We start from the raw sequence: 18928 nt of genomic DNA, 5'->3' as shown, positions 1-18928 counted from the left end.
TGAGCATGAGCTATCTGTATCCGGATCACCAACTTACAGCAACGGTCATCGGTAAGGAAAATCTTTGTAATTATGGTCGTGTGCACCCTCTAGGGCAATATATATATGCCCCATGAATCTATAAGGAGCTCGATATGTGTTCGACGGTTATGTGTTATCGGTGGTTTCACGTGGATAAACCAATATATCCTCTCCACCTAACGTAACGACCGATTCACACGTGCGGAAACCATTTATCCTCTTCAGATATTGTAACGCCAGAATCTTAGGTAACGCAGAACTTCACATACGGTTGCTTTTTCTTACATTTAGTAATACGAGGCACCATCCAGTAACACTTTTCATGTATTGTGTGGCACAAATGTCCACTCGTGCGCTCTTCTCGCACAAACAAATTGTTCTAATTTTGTGATATAGACGTAAATACCACCCAATTGGAACTCAAAAGAGCAATATAACACCGTTTAGCGTCTTATCCATCAAACACAAATGCGAAAGTACAATTCTACATTAACCCTTGCACCAATATAAATTTGGCAGAACATTTTGAACCAGATATCCAGAATAATTAGTTCACACCAAAAGAATTTTGAACTTTGAAGGAGTAACTGGTGCTTTTTAGAAAGAGCATCAAAATCCTCCTGTTTTCCGGTGGAAAAGAGGAGAATTGGGGAGTATATAATTGGGGTCGAGGAGAAAGGCTGAGAGGAGCAAACAGGCTGCAGACAGCAGGGGTGCCAAAAGCAGCGGAAGGAAGAGCGGAAAAGCCCACCACCACCTTCCTCGGATCCACAACCCGGACGCCCCACCCGGGTCCTTTCTTCCTCCCTCCCAGTCCCAGACTCCCAGTCGGCCAGTCCCCTCCCAGTCTCTCCCCCTCCCCCTCTTCTCGCACCTCGCTAGTATTTTAGTCTTACTCTATTCGAGTCCTACCAGTAGCAGGCGAGCGGAGAGGGGGTGGTGGTGGTGGTGGAGCGGACGGAACCGCCGCTTGCTGCGAGATCTAGGCGAACGCGGCCATGGGTGCGCGCTGCTCCAAGCTCTCCGTCTGCTGGTGGCCTCCCCACTTCAAATCGCCGATGCTTGGTACGCACCTACCGCACATTGCCGCTCTCTGAACTGGATTCTCGATGCCTTTTTTTCCTCGTCTCTGGCTGCGTCTGCTTCTGTTGTTGGGGGCGGCACCGCCCGGCATTTGGGGCTGGCGCGTTTGTTTTTGCGGCGTTTTTTCTGGGGTTTTTGCTGTTCGTTTCCGCGTGCGTGATTTCGTGGTTTGGTTTGGTGAGGTGGTCCCGTCGATCTCGCTGGAATTCGTTGCGCCCGGCTCCGATCCATCCCGTTGATTTGTTTGGACGCGCAGGAGCGATCCGAATCTTATTTTGCTCTGGCCGCCTGTCGCTGATTTCGACACGTTTCTCTGCTCGGTTCGACGAATTCGTTTGCTCTCGCGAGATTCTGGTCTTAATCGCGTTTGGTTCTCTGCGTTTATTCGGATAATCTCGTGGTGGAGAGCAATGCGAAGCTAATCACGAGTGTTTCCTCTTGATTCTGAGCCTCCGAGGTGTGTTTGCTGTTTCTTCTCGCGTCCTTGGTCCTGATCCGACGCCGGTGTTGGTTCCCTGTGCAGAGAATGGCGCCGTCGACGATGACGGCAGCGGCGTGCCGGTGTTCGCCGAGTACAGCCTCGACGAGCTCCGGGCGGCCACCGACGGCTTCGCTCCGGACCGCATCGTATCGGAGCACGGAGAGAAGGCGCCCAACGTCGTCTACCGCGGCACGCTCTTCAGCTCCGGCCGCACCGTCGCCATCAAGCGCTTCGGCCGCTCCGCCTGGCCGGACTCCCGCCAGTTCCTGGTCCGTGTAGCTTGCTTCGTGTGATGGATCATTCTTGTGTCCGTCTTGCGTCCCTGCCTCTCTGGCGTCTGATTGAATGGCTGTGTTTCTGTGGGTGCAGGAGGAGGCGAGGGCTGTTGGGCAGCTGCGCAGTGGCCGGCTGGCCAACCTGATTGGTTGCTGCTGCGAGAGCGGCGAGCGACTGCTTGTCGCCGAGTTCATGCCGCATGAGACCTTGGCAAAGCATCTCTTCCACTGTATGTTTGGTTTCTCCTACTTGCTCTTCTATCACGTTAGCTGCAACTAGTACATTTGGGGGTTGCTAAAGTTGATTCTGATGTGGTGCTAGTTCGAACGTTGCATTAAGGTGATGATATTGGGACCCATATTTAAGGAGGTGTGTCTGTCACCTGTATCCACTGTGGAAGTGTTGCCTTCAATTGCAGAGGGTATTTGACGTGGTTTCTGCTGCATAATTCTTAGCTGTTTGTTTGTCTGGTGCTATTTGTGTACTTTAGACTATACTGGAAACCAACACACTGGTTTTTTGTCCTTGATTTGATCACCTGTATTTAAGGATGTGCGTTTGTATCCTGTAACCACCGTTATTTAGGAGTGATGCCTTCAATTGCAGAGTGTTGGAGTAGTTTATGCTGCAGAATCCTCTATCTGTTTGTCTTGTCTGGTGCTATTTCTGAACTGTAGGCTAGCTGGAAATCAACTATGTGGTTGTCTATAATTACTTTGGTCACCCGTATCAAGTGTGTGTTACATTGTTACGGTTGGTGTTTCGTTATTAAGCCCATCCTAGGGGATATTTATAGCTTAATTGCACCTAACCTACAAATGTTGGTTAGGACGAATGGTACTACTGGGAATTGTTTACATTGTATGACCTGTTAATCATGGATAACTCTTGCAGGAATATGATGGTTAAGAGCTTTAAGCATTTAGGAAATTCGATAACTGGGTGGATTTTGAATACGATATGATAGCTGCTCCATGTAAAAAGAGAATGGTAATTGCATTTTTCCCTCACGGTGGATTGGTGTATGTGTTGCAGGGGAGACAAACCCCCTGAGCTGGGCAATGAGGATGAGGGCTGCGCTTTATGTGGCACAGGCATTGGAATACTGCAGTAGCAAAGGGAGAGCACTCTACCATGACCTGCATGCATACAGGGTTGTTTTTGATGTGGTAAGCCTATCTTGTTTGGCATTTTCAGGCCTTTCATACAAAAGTATAATCCTTTTGTTTCTGTACTGTGAATTGTAGGATGGTAACCCAAGACTATCATGTTTTGGTCTGATGAAGAACAGCAGGGATGGAAAGAGCTACAGTACTAATTTGGCCTTCACACCTCCTGAGTACCTGAAGACAGGTAAGTGTGTCACACACTGCAATAGTGTTCCATGAAAGATTTTGGTAATGTGGCTTTTTATTTGTTTCTAAACTATCTGTTCTGCAGGCAGAGTTAGTCCAGAGAGTGTTGTTTACAGTTTTGGCACTGTCTTGCTTGATCTCCTGAGTGGAAAGCACATTCCACCAAGTCATGTAAGTTTTCCTGTGTGCCTTTTCATATTCTACAAATATAATACATTGGCTGCTGTAGTATAGGGTGCGACTGCATTTTATCCACATTTATTCTGCTGTTAACCGGAACTACTCTTTAATTGAGAAACTATATTCTGAATTTTTCACATTTTACACTGATCTCTGCTTGCCTTTATGTTAACTCATGTGTGTGGACATTTAGTTTAACTAGTGTTTTGCCATTGATTGATTTATCGAAGGAATGCGTTGACAATAGCTTTTCTTTTTTGCAGGCCCTTGACCTTATAAGAGGAAAGAACTTCCTGGTGCTGATGGATTCTTGCTTGGAAGGTCATGTATCCAACTCTGATGGAACTGACTTGATGCGACTAGCATCACGCTGCTTGCAGTATGAAGCACGTGACCGGCCAAATCTGAAAGCAGTGGTGTCCGGTCTTGCAAGCCTACAGAAAGACGCTTCTGTAATGTTCTCTCTCATTGCAACTTTTCGTGTCCTAATTGTTATACTTGGGTTTCATAACAGATAACATATTATTTTTTGTTTCAAATGCATATTCTAACTAGCACATGTGATTTTAGTTGGCAAGGACACACTTAGTGTATGTGTTGAGAACACAAAGGCTGGTCTTGTGTGCCACACATTTTAGTTCTTTCTTTTAGATGTTATATCTAGCATGTTTCCTTGGTTAATAATTCTAACTGAAGTTTAATGCAGACTCCTTCACACACTTTGCTGGGCATCCAACATGATAAAAAAAGCTCAGACCATGTCCCATTATCCGCTATTGGGAAAGCTTTTGCCAGAGCAGACCTGAACGACGTTCATGAGATATTGCAGGATGATGGATATAATGAGGATGACATGGCGAATGCTGAGGTAAAAGAACTATTTGCTAGCAAACCTTATTCCTAGAGCGCTTGTGACTGCAACACTATTGTACTCTAATTTTTCCAGCTAGTATCATTCCAATTATGCAAGATGAATGTAAGAGCATCCACTTAATATGGGGTGTATGATTGAAACTAGCAAGCCTAACTTTTATAACCAACCCATGTAATAGATATATAGTGGTCAGCTCATGTTCTATACCTTACTGTTCTTAGATGCATGAAAAAGTAATTGCATCCATAGGATCATAAGTGATCACATTCTGCATGCACAACTTTGAGGTTAGGTGCACATTTCAGTTAATCAGTCATGCTCAGTTTAAATGTTGTTGCCTTAGAATTATAAGAGAACTTTTGTTGTATCTTCTCAAGAGAGAGAACTTATCCACAAGCCAGTGTAAAGTACACTTTACAAGATTTTGATCACCAACTTACCATTCTGGCTAGTTAATGTGTGCCAAATGTCCATTTCTGGCATAGCCCAAGAGTGCCATTTTCTGAAATTGTTCCTGAAGTGTTGCTTTCATGCTTTGAATGGTATTTTGGGAAAGAGCAATTGATGCTATACATCTTACATATGTATCTCAAATGTTGGAACTTGCAGCTATCTCTCCAGTCATGGACCGGCGAATTATCTGAGAGCTTTGTTGTTAAGAGGCATGCAGACAATGCCTTTAAGTCCAAGGATTTTGCAACTGCAGTCGAGTGTTACTCAAGGGTATGCTATATTATGTGATGCACACATATAATTCTCCTATCTGTACTTTTTGTCCAATTTAAAATTGATATGTTTGCTACTTTATTAGTTTTAGTAAATTTTAGATTTGTTTTCTTCCAACTAGGCAGTAGTGCCCCCATTTTGTTTTCTACTGGGTTGCTATACAACAATCAGTATATTAGCATGCATTACAGGTATTGTAAGTCAGGTGGCTTTGTGATAATATTTATGTTTTGCCATTGTTGTGCTTATATCTAGGAAACAGTCTTCTTTCAGCATAATAATGAGATATGAATTGGGTCTAAGCCATTATTTTAAGTTGAATTTAACATGTAGGCCTTTTCTTGCTGTTACGAGTTTGAGCCCAAAATGTTTTTGTCCCACCAAGTTATTAGGTTGGGTAGTCTTTGTGTTGTTTTGTGAATTATGATGCTGTCTTATGGGTGCCTGATTTATTTCCAACTCCAATGATAATCTAAACTCCACACTCTTAACACTGGATGTACTGTGCCGTGCCTAAAATATGGTAGTAACACATAGTGTGTATTGCAGGACTCTTAAATTGGTACTTTTTTCTTTACTATCTTCAGGCAATTAATCTATGCTATTGGATGTTTGGCAGTTCCTCGACTCAGGTGCAGCGGTGGCTCCAACTATGCTGGCGCGACGATGCTTTGCATACGTGGTGGCTGGCAAGCTGCAGGAAGGCCTAGAGGATGCAAAGAGGGCTGAGGACATTGCACCTGGGTGGCCGATGGGACACTACCTGCAGGCATTGGTACTCCATAACCTGGGAAGGGAGGCTGAAAGCCATGAAGCTCTAAAGAAAGGCACCATGTTGGAAGCTGAAAGAAATAGTAGAGCTAGAACTGTATAGCCTCCCTGAATGTGTGATGCCCTCTCTGCTTGTACTTAGATCGCCTGCATCTTGAATGCCTCCCTCCAATGCTTTGCCACCAGTAGGGCTGTTTTTGGTATTCCCTAACTTGTATCGGTATTTCCAGTGGTTTTACTAGTCGAAAAAGTCCTAGGTTGGCTGTTATTACACCCCCGATATATTCATGAATACAGAAATGGGCAACTAGTATCGCGATAGCATTCTGTTGATGTGAGATTGTAAAGTGACAAAATTTTCATTTTATTTCAACAAATTCTTGTACATACGAACTTTTGAATTTTCTTCAGGCTTAAAAACTTGAGATATTTGATCGGCCAGGCCTAAGTGCTCAAGTATTTGTTTTGTGCTTGATAGTCAAAGTGTTTCCATAGCCATGGACGAAGATGGTTAAGAATGGCAGAGCAGAATATCAAGCATCTCTTAACCATTACAGCCACATCATCAAGCAACTGGTTGCATTATGTGTGTGAAGCATTATGGGCCAGTTTGGTAGAGTTCCAGCTCTGGCTTCTCCTGCAGCTCCAGTTGAAGCCCTAACAAACAGTGTGGTAAAAAATGGAGCATTATAGGCCAGTTTGGTAGAGCAAACAGTGTGGTAAAAAATGGAGCATTATAGGCCAGTTTGGTAGAGCTCCAGCTCTGGCTTCTCTTGCAGCTCCAGTTGAAGTCCTAACAAACAGTTTGGTCAAAAACGGCTCCACCCTTGGAATATTAGGGGAGCCGGAGATGTTTTATATGGAGAAGCTGGAGCTCACCCAGTTCCTTCTCATTTTAGGAGGAGCTGGAGCCCTACCAAACTGGCCCTGTATAGGCGACGAAGCTATAATCTAAGTTTTGTGTGTGGGCTGTGTGGACTGTGATGCTGTTTTTGCTGTGTGTGTTTGTACACATGCTTTTGTCCGTACGTTGTACACTTCCGCTGTGCGTGTAAAAACTGAAAATGAGTTTCCCATCCTGGAAGCCCATTATTTTTGTTACCTGAAGATATTTCTAAGGTAGTTGGGCGTGCTTGTGAAAATATAAGGCTGGGATGCAGGCGATTTTTCAAAACAAGTGATTAGATGGTGCATTCACCGTTCCATCATTCCCCAAACCAAATTAGATTAACAAAAGAAAGTCCTCCCTCCGTGTTTCTTTTTAAATACATACATGGCGTCTAAAAACGAGCTTGTCCGAGCGGAAAGTGCAGCCTGAAACCTTTTTTTTGGGAGGGACTGAATTTTAATTTGAACTGCGATATCTTCGAATGTATGTCTAATATGAATGGTACATAAACATTACCCTGACTACCTCAGACTGCTACGAGGCAAGCAAGCAAAAGTTGCGTCCAGAAGCCACGACAGTGGCAACGCATCAATACAGCAGTTTAACTATGAAACAGGTACAGCTTTAGCAACAGAATTATTCTCCCGAGCTGTATCAAATTATTACAGGCATGTTCCCTGTTCATGATTCATAGACAAGGCACATCCCTGGAAAGTGCAAGACATCGGGATTTCCTTTGAGCGGTCCACGAATCAGCCAGTCACTGGTGCTGCATTGGTGTACTTAATAGCAGGTAGAGGCATTCTAAAACCAACCAAAATGGAGAAACAGAGCGACAGATTACGCTACAAAATGCAACTAATGCTTCTCAGGTCATATCTGAGGCCGGTTCCCGAGCATCTGACCAACCAAGTTTGTCACCTGAAAATAATGGACGAAATACAGGGATTAAAATGCTGAGACATTAACTATTCTCAATCGATAGAAACAAACTAGCAGCTAACACCAATCAAACAAGAAAATTATAGCCAGCATATCAACATGGAACAATGTGGATTGACAGCTATGGTGCTATGATGGGATCTTAACCAGTAACCAAATCATAAGCAGGTACATATAAAATCAAGTCACGTATTTCTTAAAAAGATTTAGAGTGAAGGTTGTGGCATCAAAATTATAACACAATAAAAAGACTATGGATGGAGATCACAAACTTTGTTTGCAATAAGCAGGTGCACATAAATACATCATTTTGTTCCAACCCGAAGTCCTAAAGTAGGGAAGACACCATGAAGGGCACTTTTCACAAATTTAATGAGTGCAGTCATGCTATGATATACTCCAAGTCTAGCTAAAAACACTTTAAGTAATTGAGCAAGCATAAAAACAATCCGCAAAGAGAAACAGTATCAGCAAACTTGCCTGCCAGTACTTCGAAACACATCGATCGATGCAACTGTTCTCACCCATATTGAGCTCAGCTTCTTTATACCTGAAATAAAACAAACCCACAGAAAAAAAAAGTTAAATCTAACAGATGATAGATCTGTCATGATTATCATTAACAAGGTGGCATGAGAAGTTCCATGCTTAGCGCTTTGCAATACACTAACTTGTCCATCTAGTGAAGCTACATGATTACCTGTACGTAACAACACAGAATAAGATAAATACAAAATTTCAGATGTGATAACAAGCTACATGATTATGTTGCAAATGAAATAAGGATGTGATAACAAGACTATGAATAGTGATTTGAAAGTTTTGAGTTATGCAAAGCAGAAGCTGATTATATCCGCACCTTTTCTCAACACACTTGTCGAAACAGGTCTGTGTAAGCCTGCATAAAGGAAAATGACACAATCAGAACAAGTATAAATCAAACAGAAATCCATATAGGAGCAGAGATGTTAAGTGTTAAACTGTTAAGTACCATAAACATGGAAGAAATTTCAGACAACCCAGAAAACTTTATGACTACATTAACATTTCTGATAAGAGCGTCATTGGAAGAACAAGCATAATCGTATGAGGAAGATATCATTATGTAGGAAAAACCACCATATTCAGCTTTTCTTGGTAAGCATATTGAAGTCCTTCAGTTACAGTTAGTTCGGAATGACCAAATGAGGAAACAAAAGACAGATCATGGAGTTATTAATAACGATAAGCATATCTATGCTGAGTGCTAACACCATCCTAGAGACCTAGACATGCATGCTATGTTTGGAACCTTTGCTGAGCTAGCCTAGCCCAGTTAGGCTTGCCTCGCCTGGCTCAGCAAAGCAGAGGCAAGATTCGTTGCTTTGTTTGGTTCACTTGCCTTTGAGTTTGTTTTTTTCTTTGCCCAGCCAGTGGGCCCCTCTGTCATTGAGAGAGATACAGGATAAGAGAGGCAAACGGATAGATCAGAAGGAAGAACAGAAGAGCAAGCACGGCCGGTGGATAGCAGAGCAGCTACCAGCTAGCCTGCTGCGAATGGCGGTGGCTCAGTTGCAGGCCTGCAGCGCAGAGAGAAGGATGCGGCCCCAGCCGTCGGAGACGCGGAGGCAGCAGCACTCTAGTTTTGCAAGCAGCGGCGGACCTCGTTGACGAGCAAGACGGCGAGATTCAGATGGGGTTGGCTCAATCCAAAGGTGGAGACTCAAGCATGGAGGAACTCGATTTGGTGATCTGCTGCATCTGGGTATCGATTTTTCGTTGCCCATCTTCGTTTTGCTGGTGCTGCTTGCCAAGGTCGCCGGCAGCATTTGACGCCTAACTCCAACCGCTACTGCTGGGCTTGTAAGGGGCAACAAGCTGCTGCATCAAGCGACCTTGCTCGCGCAGGAGAGGAGATTCGGCTCACCTCTGCTAGCAAGGAAATCCTTGCTAGCTCAGGCAAGCTTGCTCAGCAAAGCAAGGTTTTCATGTAGTACCAAACGTCTAGCCTTGCTTGGCAAGGTGAGGCAAGGCAAAGCAAGGGAACCAAGCACGCCCACAATCTCTTTTCTCTTTACTAGGAGGCAATATTTCTTAAAAAAAGAGAATAAATAGTTAAATATAGCATCTCGCCATTCCAATGCATATTCATTAAGACAATTAGGATCAGCAGCCAAAGAAAGGCTGAGCGCATGTATAGACACATCATACGAAAAGACTAGCTTGCAAAATTTAAGACAGGGTTATAGTGACCGGCCTTATAGATTTCTGTCAGACTGCACTATCGAGATCAATTTGTAATGCAAGGAGCCTGTTATAACTCAAGCGCTAACAACTAGCTCCGGTCTAATTCTTGTTCTTTTTGAAGGAAATGGTCTAATTCTTGAGAAATTAATGATCCCAGGCAATAAAAAAAAAGCATATTACTCACCTATTGAAAAGATCAACCCTGTACTCCATCTCCTTCTCCGCCATCCCAAACATCTGTCCAGTGAAAGGCGCCCAGCACCCATCTCAGCAAGAGCAACAAATCCGCAAACCAAGAGCCGAGAAAGGGAAGAAAGGCGCGTGAACATACCTGCTCCTTCTCCAAGTTGGTTGGCCCGCCTTTCGCAGCCATTGCGGCACCTCGCCTGCAAAGAACAGAGGGCACGAAGAAGCACAGAGCTCAAACTCCGAAGGAAAATAAATCATCATAAGTAGTAGTAGAGAAGCAAGAAGGGAAGCGGATGCTTACGGGGAAGAAGAACAAAGGCCTGGGTTCAAGCGGCGTCGTCGAGATCCGATGTAGCGACCGCCGACCAGCAGCCTCGCCTCCGCCCTCCCTCGCCGAACTCTAGGGTTTTGTCCCTTTGCTCGGAGGGGCCGGCGGAAGGAGACGGTGAGGAGAAATGCCGCGACTTACGTGGGCCGCATATGAATGGGCCTCAAGGCCCGACAGATGCTCACCGACTTCTGGGCCCAGCTGTGAGCCCGCTACGTTTTTAATCGTTTCAAGCTGCTCGGCGTGCTGCTTCCCCCGACGAAGAGGCCGTTCGGCATGAGCTTGGCTTATCCGCTCTTCCGCCTCCCGTGCCGCTGCTCCCTCGCGGCGGCGGGACTCGCGTCATCGTCTCCGCTTCCCGTGTCGGTGAGCTTATCGGCTTCGGCTTCCGCTGATGGAGGCGGCGGGGGTGGGGGCGAGCTGACGGCGCGGGAGAAGCGGCTGCAGAGGAGGGAGCGACGTGAGCTGCGGGCGATGGACTGGAAGGAGGAGGTGCAGGAACGGCTCATCCACGAACCGGCGCGGCGGCGGAAGAAGCCGCCGAAGCGATCATGGAGGGAGGAGCTCAACCTCGACCTCCTCGCCGAGCTGGGGCCTCAGTGGTGGCTCGTGCGCGTCTCCATGGCGCCCGGCACCGACTACGTCGACCTCCTCACCAAGGCCATCTCACGGCGCTACCCCGAAGTCCCATTCAAGGTACTCGCTCTCCCTTATTCGTTAGTTTTGTTAGTTTGATTGCGTTGGTGTTCCCGCTAATTAAGGACGTCTCTCACGAGCATTTTGCCGAACACTTGGAGTGATTTTAGGCTGTCACATCATGTTTGTACCAATTATGTTAGGATTTAGGAGCAGCAACACAGTGTAGTAGTCGTGCCGCTGTTAGAATTTCATGTATAACATGTGAAGCTTGTAGTACTAGGTCCAAAGCGATTTGAGGATAATAAGCGTTATAAATTCTTTTAACTGTGACTCTTTTAGTAAACATAATCACTGTGAAAATCCATATTAACTTCACTGTGTGGCTAATGTTACTGTAAACGCTTGATTGGGTGTAATTTTGAGTGAGGGGACTTGATATGAAGCCAATCATGCTGACCATGATGTTCTCCGATTAACCACTCCTTATAGGAAATGACTTAGTGCAAAGTCCATCCGAATGACTTCACATGCATACAATATTCTTATTTTAGCATAGGTTTTTCCTTGAACCTTAGTTTAGCATAGTGTTGCTCACAAAGTTATTCGCAGTTTTATAATCCATCCATCCAAGTCAAGAGGAGATTGAAAAGTGGCGCAATCAGTGTCAAATCAAAGCCTTTACATCCTGGGTTGGTCTTTTTGCATTGCGCCTTAAACAAGGAGCTACATGACTTCATCAGAGACACTGAAGGTTGTTATGGCTTTATTGGAGCTACAGTTGGTTCTATGTGAGTACTTTCCTGGGTTATTTCCATTAATTGACCTCTGTTTCTTTTTGTTTACACATTGTTAATTTGCATAGCTGTGGTTCTTGGGTTCTTGTTTTTTAGGTGGTTACCTTCACATTCTTCCCTGAAAGTATTCAGTTGTTGATTATACACAAGAGTACTTGACCTTAGATAGCATCTCAGCTTGTAAATTTGTTGAGGAAGACTTGAATCCATAGTGGTTGTTATGGATATTCTAACAATGTCCAAATGAATATTTGCCAGCCTTAATTGCACAAACATCCTTCAACCTAGTTAGTGACCAACATGCACCGCTAAGTGTTTCCTGAAAACAAAAAACAAAAAACTTCTATAATGATTGGGATATTCCTTTACATGGAAAATGATGATCACAACATCTATATACTGCTACAATGATCATATCTCCTCGTAATCTGTTCTATGATCAGTTATTCCGATTTGCACTTTTTGTGCCTGCCTTGGTACTAATACAGTAATATTCTTACTATGAAGCAAGAGGCAGATTAAAAAGCCAAAACCTATTCCAATTGAAGAAGTTGAATCAATTATTAGAGAAGAAAAGGAGGAACAAGCGAAAGTTGACAGAGAATTTGAAGAAATGGAGAACATGGGAAATGTTGAGTCATTCAGTAAACCTGTTGAAGAATCTGAACTTATGTTAATGAATAAGATCAAGAAGCAGTTTAAGAAATCACCCTCAAAAGGTGGCACCAGCCAGCGAACTTTTTCACCTGGTGCTACTGTTCATGTTCTCTCTGGGCCTTTTGAAGACTTCACTGCTTCTATCCTGGAAGTGAATCGCAAAAACAAGAAGGTTGGGATGATTAGATATTAATCTTATTATAAACTTGTATTATTATTTTCCAATGCCTTCTGGTATTGTTTGGTTATCTAAGAATTGTTACCTCTCACAGGCCACTGTCCAGTTGACACTTTTTGGGAAAGAGAGCTTTGTGGATCTAGATTTTGATCAAATTGAGGCGGTTGAAGTGGACAGCAATGATAGCAAACTATGAGGTCTGAAAACGCTTCTAAATCCTCATTTTTTACTTCGATAAACATGCTATGATTGTAGAGGTTATCAGAAAAGGACATCTTGCTTTGGAAGTTACATGAATAGGATGACAAAAGAAATGGTAGATCTGGAGCATGCTTTCTTATCTGTCTGCCAAAGATTGTACTATGATAGAACATACATTCATTGCTATTGCACTGTTATGATTTGTGCTCCAGCATTTTAAGTAAACATCTACTTATCACCGTATAAATCTTTTTTTCCGAGTCCATACACGTAATTTTTGGCATTGTTTGACAAATTTTTCAGGATTCCATCATATATCAAATAGCTTCTCTTTACGATATTACTTTAGCTCCTCAATACTTTAGTGCAGGACAGCAGTTTCTCACTTTGTGTTTAATGTCTGAGCAGGCAACTTGTGTTTCTGTATGACAGTACCAATAGCTTTTATCAACACTCCATGTCTCCAGCTGGAGCCTGGGTGAATGAAGCGGAACTTTAGTGGGTGGACAGTGGAGTGTTGAAGATCGAGCGAATTACCAGCAAGACTAACAGTTAGCACATGAGATGCCGTCAAAATTAACCAGTAAGTTTCGAGTTCAGTAGTATGCCTTCTATAACCTTATTCCATTGAAATTAACCTTTGATCTCTCTCTCTCTCTCTCTTTTGCCAGGAGTTACTGAAATGCAAGTTCTTAAATAATGAGGATGCAGGATTTGAGAAATCATTGACTTCCACTAGGTTGCTCACATTTTGCCTAAATGTAGAAAGCAATATTTCAATTTTGTCAGTTGCGCAGGTTATTTATTTCATTTTTATCACTATGATTCATTTATAAATAATTGAAATCGAAATAGAACTCTGAATATTTTTTTAAATAAGTCTCTGAATGTTTTTCAGTAAATCCTGAAATGTAGAATGCTTTTTCAGTAAATCACTGTGCATGTAGCAATCTGGGCGTTGCTGGCTTGCTTCGGTTTCTTAACTATTGCAGACAGAGATGGCTTTGTAGAAAGATACCGACTCAATTGTTTAGGCCAAAAGCTTACGATTACGAACAAGACAAGCTTCCGCCTTTTCGCTTTATCTTTCCCGTCAGTTTCCATAGATCTGTTCTGGAAACGAAATCCTTGGTAGGAAAAGAAAGGCATAAAAAATGTATTTTTTTGCACCCCAACTGCTCTATCATGTCCACCATCATGCATTCATTGACATAATCTTCAGACAAATTAATCAAAGACGATAATGAGTTCCCACGGCCAATCTTTCGCTGCTCCCTGTCCAGCAAAACGGGAACTGTAGCAAGCCACCCCTTTGCCTTTTATGACGAGAGGTGCCCCTTGATGTCACTGCAACAGAATGGTTCATTAACTTCCTACCTGCAAAGTCAAATCTCCATTGCTGAGCACGATCGTAGCCATTTGGCATAGGCGCTTTGTTCCTAAATTTTGCCTCGAAGGTCAAATTCATCTTTAACTTTCAAATAGATTGGTCAAATAGACCAATCTAGTCCCTCGACTTTCTTTTTTTTTCAAATTCGTCCTCGTACTAATATGGTTCTATACGGTGGCATGAAACTGATATGAAATGTCTTTTTTGCCCTCAGCTCCTTTTTTTTCCTTCACAATTTTCTTTTTGCGTGATTAAGTTGCTTGCCTCATAGTAAAACTGCGGAGTTGTGGTCTTCGATCATATGGCTAGGGATGCACGCATGAATAACTTGCCATGGATCACACATCCGCACCGCTACGAATGCTACTTGATGAGAATTAATTAACTCAGTCAGAACCGGATGATGCCAGCGCCTGCATGCTAATCAAGTCAAACTCAACAGCCATGGAATGCCACCACGGCCAACGCGGTGACGACCCAGCGAAGGACGATCTTGATGGCTGCCGGGCTGCCAGCACTTGCCGGTGCGGAGATGCCGTAGGCGATTGTGAACCGCGGTTAGCCGTAGATGAACACGTTGCCGCCCCCGACTGCCCCGGACCCAGCCGAACCAGTCACCGCTACATGACACCGTGGCCTGCCGCGCCAATGCCTGCAGACACTGAAGGCAGTCCGCTCACCGGGGTTCCTGGTGCAGTAAGGAAATTGAGAAGGGAAGGAAGTATGAAGGGTAAAAATGGCTTTTTGCATTGGTTTCTTCACGCTACATTAGCGCAAGGATGAGTTTGATTGACTGATGTAAAAGTTGAGGGACGAACTCGATCCATAGGGTAAAAGTTGAGGACCAAACCGGCTATTTTGCCTAGCCATTTCTACCGATCACTAATGTGAATCAGGAAATGGTACTGGTGATTACCGAACGATGACGACACATTCAATTCCAACAAGTCCTCCTACACATGGGTGATTATACTTCAGAGAGAAAAAGGCAATCCAGATTTAAGCAGCAGCAGTGAAAGTCTACGGAGCTACTAGTACAGTACTAACACTACCACTGTTCTTCACCAATGAGCTGCAGCTACTCCAGCTCCAGCATGGCACCCACCAACGACCGATCGGAGCTGATCGATCCGTGCCCCGCGGCGCTGCGCCGTGCGTCGGCCTGTCACGGTCGGCCACCACGCGGCACGAGGTAGACCCGGGCGCGCACGACGGCGCCGTTCCCCAGCCGGAACCCGGGCGCCACCGCGAACCCGACGACCATCCCCGCGCAGGCGCGCGGGGGCGCGCCGCCGGCCACGCTCTCCATGTACTCCGGGTGGAACTCGGCCCCGCGGCCGGCCTCGAAGTGGCTGGGCGGCGGCTCCAGGGCGAACGCCAGCAGGTGCAGCATCCACACGGCCTTGGCGGCGCGCAGGAACTCCCCGTAGAACGGCGTCCGCGGGTGCGTCCCGCCGTTCACCACCCTCCGGTGCTCGCCGTCGCCCAGGATGGCCTCCTCCACGCGCGGCGGGAGGAGGGACGCGAACTTGGTGGCGGCGTAGCGGCCGAAGGCGCAGGTCGGGAGCACGCCCAGGAGCTCCGCGGGCTCCATCCCGCGCATGTCGCGGAACTGCGCGTACCGCTCCCGCCGGAACGCGGCGGGGTCGAGCAGCGACGAGAGGGAGCCGTCGAGGTAGAAGGACTCGTGCTCGAAGCCGCCGAGGAGGGAGCGGGTAACGTGCGCCTCCAGCGCGTGCTTGGCCAGCTGCGGGGAGGGGACGGGGATCTTGGTGAGGGACCGGGTGGCCGCCGCGACGTCCACCCCCGCCGCGCGCATCAGGTGGAGGAGGTGCCCCGCGAACGCCCGCGTCGCAGCGCGGGCCTGCTCGGCGCAGGTGGTGAAGAGCTCCGCCGTCGGCGCGCCGCCGGGGCCGTTCTGCTTGGACGGGTGGTGGCGCCCGTTGCGGCGGCTGGCGGCGGCGGCGAGCTTCTCCTTGAGGCCGTCCACCTCGGCCTGCTTGGACTGGAGCTGGCGCTGGAGGTCGTCCAGCGCGGCCTCGTACGGCGCGACGGCCTCGCGGAGCGGCGGCGCCGAGGGGTTGGGACGCGGGATGTGGCCCGCGGCGGCGGAGCGGCGGAAGCGGTCGCGGAGGCGCGCGAGGTGGCGGAGCTCCGCGACGACGGCGGCGTCGGCGGCGCGCATCTTGTCGGGGTCCCAGGGGCAGTGCGCGCCCTGGAGCGCGGCGTACGCGCGCCGCACCCCGGAGACCGCGTCGAACACCTCCGCCATCAGCGCCTCCGCGTCGCGGGCGCGCTCGGCTCCCTTGGCCGCCGCCACCTTCCGCTCCTCCTGCTGCCCCTCCTCCCAGATCTTGAGCTTCTCTTCCTCCTCCTCCTCCTCCCCCTCCACCTCCGCCTCCGCCGCGGAGGGGGACCGCCGGCACTTGTCGCTGCTGGAGACGGCGTCGGCGAAATCGGCGAACGGGTCGTCGTCCTCGTCCAGATCGCTGTCGACGGAGTCGCGGATGGTGTAGTTGCAGGGGAGGCGGTTGGAGAGGCAGGAGGAGGCGACGCGGTGGATGAGGTCGCCGACGGTGACCGGCTTGCTCGCCATTTCGCGTCCCTCCTCTCCCTGCTTGCTTTGAGTGTGATCAGTGTGGGGGGAGCGGAGAAGATGCCGAGCACTGTGCGCCAAGCATGGGAGTGTGGGTGGGTCGTGGATTTAAAGAGGCCAGCCCGACAGGGAAGCCAACAAATTCAGGAGGCAGATGCCCTGTGGGACGCAGCGCTGGGTAGATGAAGACAAAGGCAATGAGCTGGGAGCTTTTGCTTGTTCGACCCTCAGCTGCATGCACCATTAATTTCCTCCCATTAAAATAAAAGGTACCATGATGAGATGCCAGATTTGAGATTTCAATCCTGATGTAAACGCAGTTTAACAAAGAGGTTAAGTAAATTGTTCTTTTAGTTACTGTGTTTCCTTGCTACTCTCATGCAGGCCTCGATCTTGTTTACAGTGTCCTTTTCCTCATTTCCCTGTTTTTGCCTTGTGATGAATGCGTGTGATGTTCATCTTCTTCAAGTATCGCCGAAGTCAACTCAGGTTTCCCATAGCATGAGCACTTGAGCAGTGACATGTAACATGCATTGTACTAGTTCTGACGTCTAGATTGTTTATATTCTCGAAAAAAAAACTTCTAGATTGTTTATTTGTTCAGCATTATGCTGGCCCAGATCATACGATTAGCCATGTGCTCTTCCGTCGAGATGTTCCTAGCTCGGTCCCTTAGCAGATTGCGACCGTGCAAACACTTGCATAGTGGTCGCCAATCATCAGGCGCCTGTGCTCCGCACGCTAACTCTTTTTTTTTAATTGAGGCACGCTAACTCTTGAGTTTGGGCTTTCTTAAGCATTTAGCAATCATCTATGGGTTAATGATATATGACATTGCAAATTTCCTATTTAGGAAAACTGCCATTACATTTCGTATATTTGGTAAAATACCATTACAATTCGTTCAAAAGAGACGTGCCATTTTGCACGTATTTGGTGTTCTTGACTCACCTACATTCACCATATAGCTTCTTTCCCAGCCATGGGCACACCGACGCCTCTTGTCCAAGTCGCCTTCTCTCTGCCTCATGCTCCTCTGCCAACGCTATCGGGGACAGCCTTGAGCGCGGCACTTGCGCTGGACGGATGGGGGACAGTTTGAGCACCGTAGCGGCGGACGAGTAAGCGCGGGGATGGAGATGAGGGACAAAGGTGATGCACGAGGATGGGCTAGAGCTTGGTAAGTCAAACTTGCATGAAGCTGGGCAGATTCAGTGCCAAGGTGGTTGCAGCCTCCATTGGAGGAAGAATGTGGACGGGGGAGAAAGGAGAAGGGAAGGGGATGACGTGTAGGTCCCACGAGGGTAGAGATGTAACAGGGGTATTTTTGTCTATATAAAAGTAGTAGAGCGTGCACGTGGATCCAAGTGCATCAAGTGAGTACTACGACCGCAAAATAGCGCATCTCAAATAAAACAGCGCATCTCAAATAAAGAACGATATATTTCACATTTCTCCATGCTCAAATATTTACAGTAGCATAATATATCGAATTAACCCACGATCGTCGCGCTCGTAAGTCCTAACAAGTTCTTCTCGCCGCTCCCAAAATCCAAATCATCTTATCGTTGCGAAATTCATGAGCCTGTTCAGCTGAACTTATAAGCCGGTTGAAAAGTTGAAACGGCTGATTTGTTGTGAGAGAAAAACACTGTTCGGTGGCTGATAAGCCGGCTGATAAGCTGAAGCGAACAAGCATGAGTTGAACCACGTCACATCTCGCCAAATTTTGTCATCTGAAGGGGCGTTTGGTTCCCTTTGCTTATTTTTAGCAAGTGTCACATCAAATGTTTAGATACTAGTTAGGAGTATTAAACGTAGGCTATTTACAAAACCCATTATATAAGTAGAGGCTAAACGGGTCCATTACTACCACACATAAAGAGGTTACGTACTGAAAGCTTCTTTTTAATAGTGTTGATAACGGTACACCTCGACCGGTCACATCAAATTTGATGTTGATGTCAGACAAACTGGTGCTCAATACTAATATTCACGTCATGCAACCCCGGAATGCAAATGACTTCATTCGGTGGTGCTCCAGGGTGAAGGGATGGAGCACCTACGTGATCTTTGCAGATCTAGGAATATGGTGTGGATTGCTGGGTGACGATTCTGTGGCGGACAGCGTA

The 18928-nt window shown here is 46.5% G+C and overlaps 4 protein-coding genes across 5 annotated transcripts; 2 read left to right on the top strand and 2 right to left on the bottom strand.

Annotated features, from left to right (window-relative positions):
* Positions 1-721: 721 nt before the first annotated feature.
* Positions 722-6208, top strand: LOC101784297 (probable serine/threonine-protein kinase At5g41260). The gene is made up of 10 exons (XM_004981157.3): positions 722-1086; positions 1628-1854; positions 1955-2090; positions 2897-3030; positions 3109-3214; positions 3302-3387; positions 3660-3848; positions 4103-4264; positions 4880-4993; positions 5616-6208. The coding sequence occupies exons 1-10, from the start codon at positions 1020-1022 to the stop codon at positions 5868-5870; spliced, it is 1476 nt and encodes a 491-aa protein (XP_004981214.1). The 5' UTR covers positions 722-1019; the 3' UTR covers positions 5871-6208.
* Positions 6209-7200: 992 nt separating this feature from the next.
* Positions 7201-10463, bottom strand: LOC101783887 (mitochondrial import inner membrane translocase subunit TIM10). The gene is made up of 6 exons (XM_004981156.3): positions 10315-10463; positions 10156-10210; positions 10009-10061; positions 8458-8496; positions 8079-8148; positions 7201-7577 (listed from the first exon to the last, which is right to left on the bottom strand). The coding sequence occupies exons 2-6, from the start codon at positions 10195-10197 to the stop codon at positions 7530-7532; spliced, it is 252 nt and encodes an 83-aa protein (XP_004981213.1). The 5' UTR covers positions 10198-10210; positions 10315-10463; the 3' UTR covers positions 7201-7529.
* A 141-nt stretch (positions 10464-10604) lies between these two features.
* On the top strand, positions 10605-13742 carry LOC101783209 (transcription termination/antitermination protein NusG). 2 transcript variants are annotated; one of them, XM_004981155.2, is made up of 6 exons: positions 10605-11037; positions 11590-11768; positions 12282-12603; positions 12704-12806; positions 13243-13393; positions 13482-13742. In XM_004981155.2, exons 1-4 carry the CDS (start codon positions 10618-10620, stop codon positions 12803-12805), a joined length of 1023 nt encoding a protein of 340 aa, XP_004981212.1. In that variant the 5' UTR covers positions 10605-10617; the 3' UTR covers position 12806; positions 13243-13393; positions 13482-13742. The 2 variants fall into 2 exon arrangements, with proteins under 2 accessions (XP_004981212.1, XP_004981211.1); XM_004981154.2 differs by having other exon boundaries at positions 13219-13393.
* A 1346-nt stretch (positions 13743-15088) lies between these two features.
* LOC101782802 (protein GRAVITROPIC IN THE LIGHT 1) lies at positions 15089-17034 on the bottom strand. The gene has a single exon (XM_004981153.4). The coding sequence runs from the start codon at positions 16794-16796 to the stop codon at positions 15366-15368; it is 1431 nt and encodes a 476-aa protein (XP_004981210.1). The 5' UTR covers positions 16797-17034; the 3' UTR covers positions 15089-15365.
* Positions 17035-18928: the final 1894 nt, after the last annotated feature.

Source organism: Setaria italica, chromosome IX (assembly GCF_000263155.2).
Source record: "Setaria italica strain Yugu1 chromosome IX, Setaria_italica_v2.0, whole genome shotgun sequence".
Classification (NCBI taxonomy): Eukaryota; Viridiplantae; Streptophyta; class Magnoliopsida; order Poales; family Poaceae; genus Setaria; species Setaria italica.
This window is presented reverse-complemented; position numbering and strand designations above follow the sequence as displayed.

What these genes read in the sequence shown, in the direction of transcription:
- LOC101784297 (XM_004981157.3), top strand. Translation starts at nt 1,020, where the DNA reads ATGGGTGCGCGCTGCTCCAAGCTCTCCGTCTGCTGGTGGCCTCCCCAC. An exon ending in CTTCAAATCGCCGATGCTTG is followed by an intron (nt 1,087 to 1,627) that starts GTACGCACCTAC and finishes TTCCCTGTGCAG; the next exon opens with AGAATGGCGCCGTCGACGAT. An exon ending in GCCTACAGAAAGACGCTTCT is followed by an intron (nt 3,849 to 4,102) that starts GTAATGTTCTCT and finishes AGTTTAATGCAG; the next exon opens with ACTCCTTCACACACTTTGCT.
- LOC101783887 (XM_004981156.3), bottom strand. Translation starts at nt 10,197, where the DNA reads ATGGCTGCGAAAGGCGGGCCAACCAACTTGGAGAAGGAGCAG. An exon ending in AGGGTTGATCTTTTCAATAG is followed by an intron (nt 8,497 to 10,008) that starts GTGAGTAATATG and finishes TCCTTTATGCAG; the next exon opens with GCTTACACAGACCTGTTTCG. An exon ending in GTGTTTCGAAGTACTGGCAG is followed by an intron (nt 7,578 to 8,078) that starts GCAAGTTTGCTG and finishes CATTATTTTCAG; the next exon opens with GTGACAAACTTGGTTGGTCA.
- LOC101783209 (XM_004981155.2), top strand. Translation starts at nt 10,618, where the DNA reads ATGAGCTTGGCTTATCCGCTCTTCCGCCTCCCGTGCCGCTGCTCCCTC. An exon ending in GGAGCTACAGTTGGTTCTAT is followed by an intron (nt 11,769 to 12,281) that starts GTGAGTACTTTC and finishes CTTACTATGAAG; the next exon opens with CAAGAGGCAGATTAAAAAGC. An exon ending in TGAATCGCAAAAACAAGAAG is followed by an intron (nt 12,604 to 12,703) that starts GTTGGGATGATT and finishes TACCTCTCACAG; the next exon opens with GCCACTGTCCAGTTGACACT.
- LOC101782802 (XM_004981153.4), bottom strand. Translation starts at nt 16,796, where the DNA reads ATGGCGAGCAAGCCGGTCACCGTCGGCGACCTCATCCACCGCGTCGCC.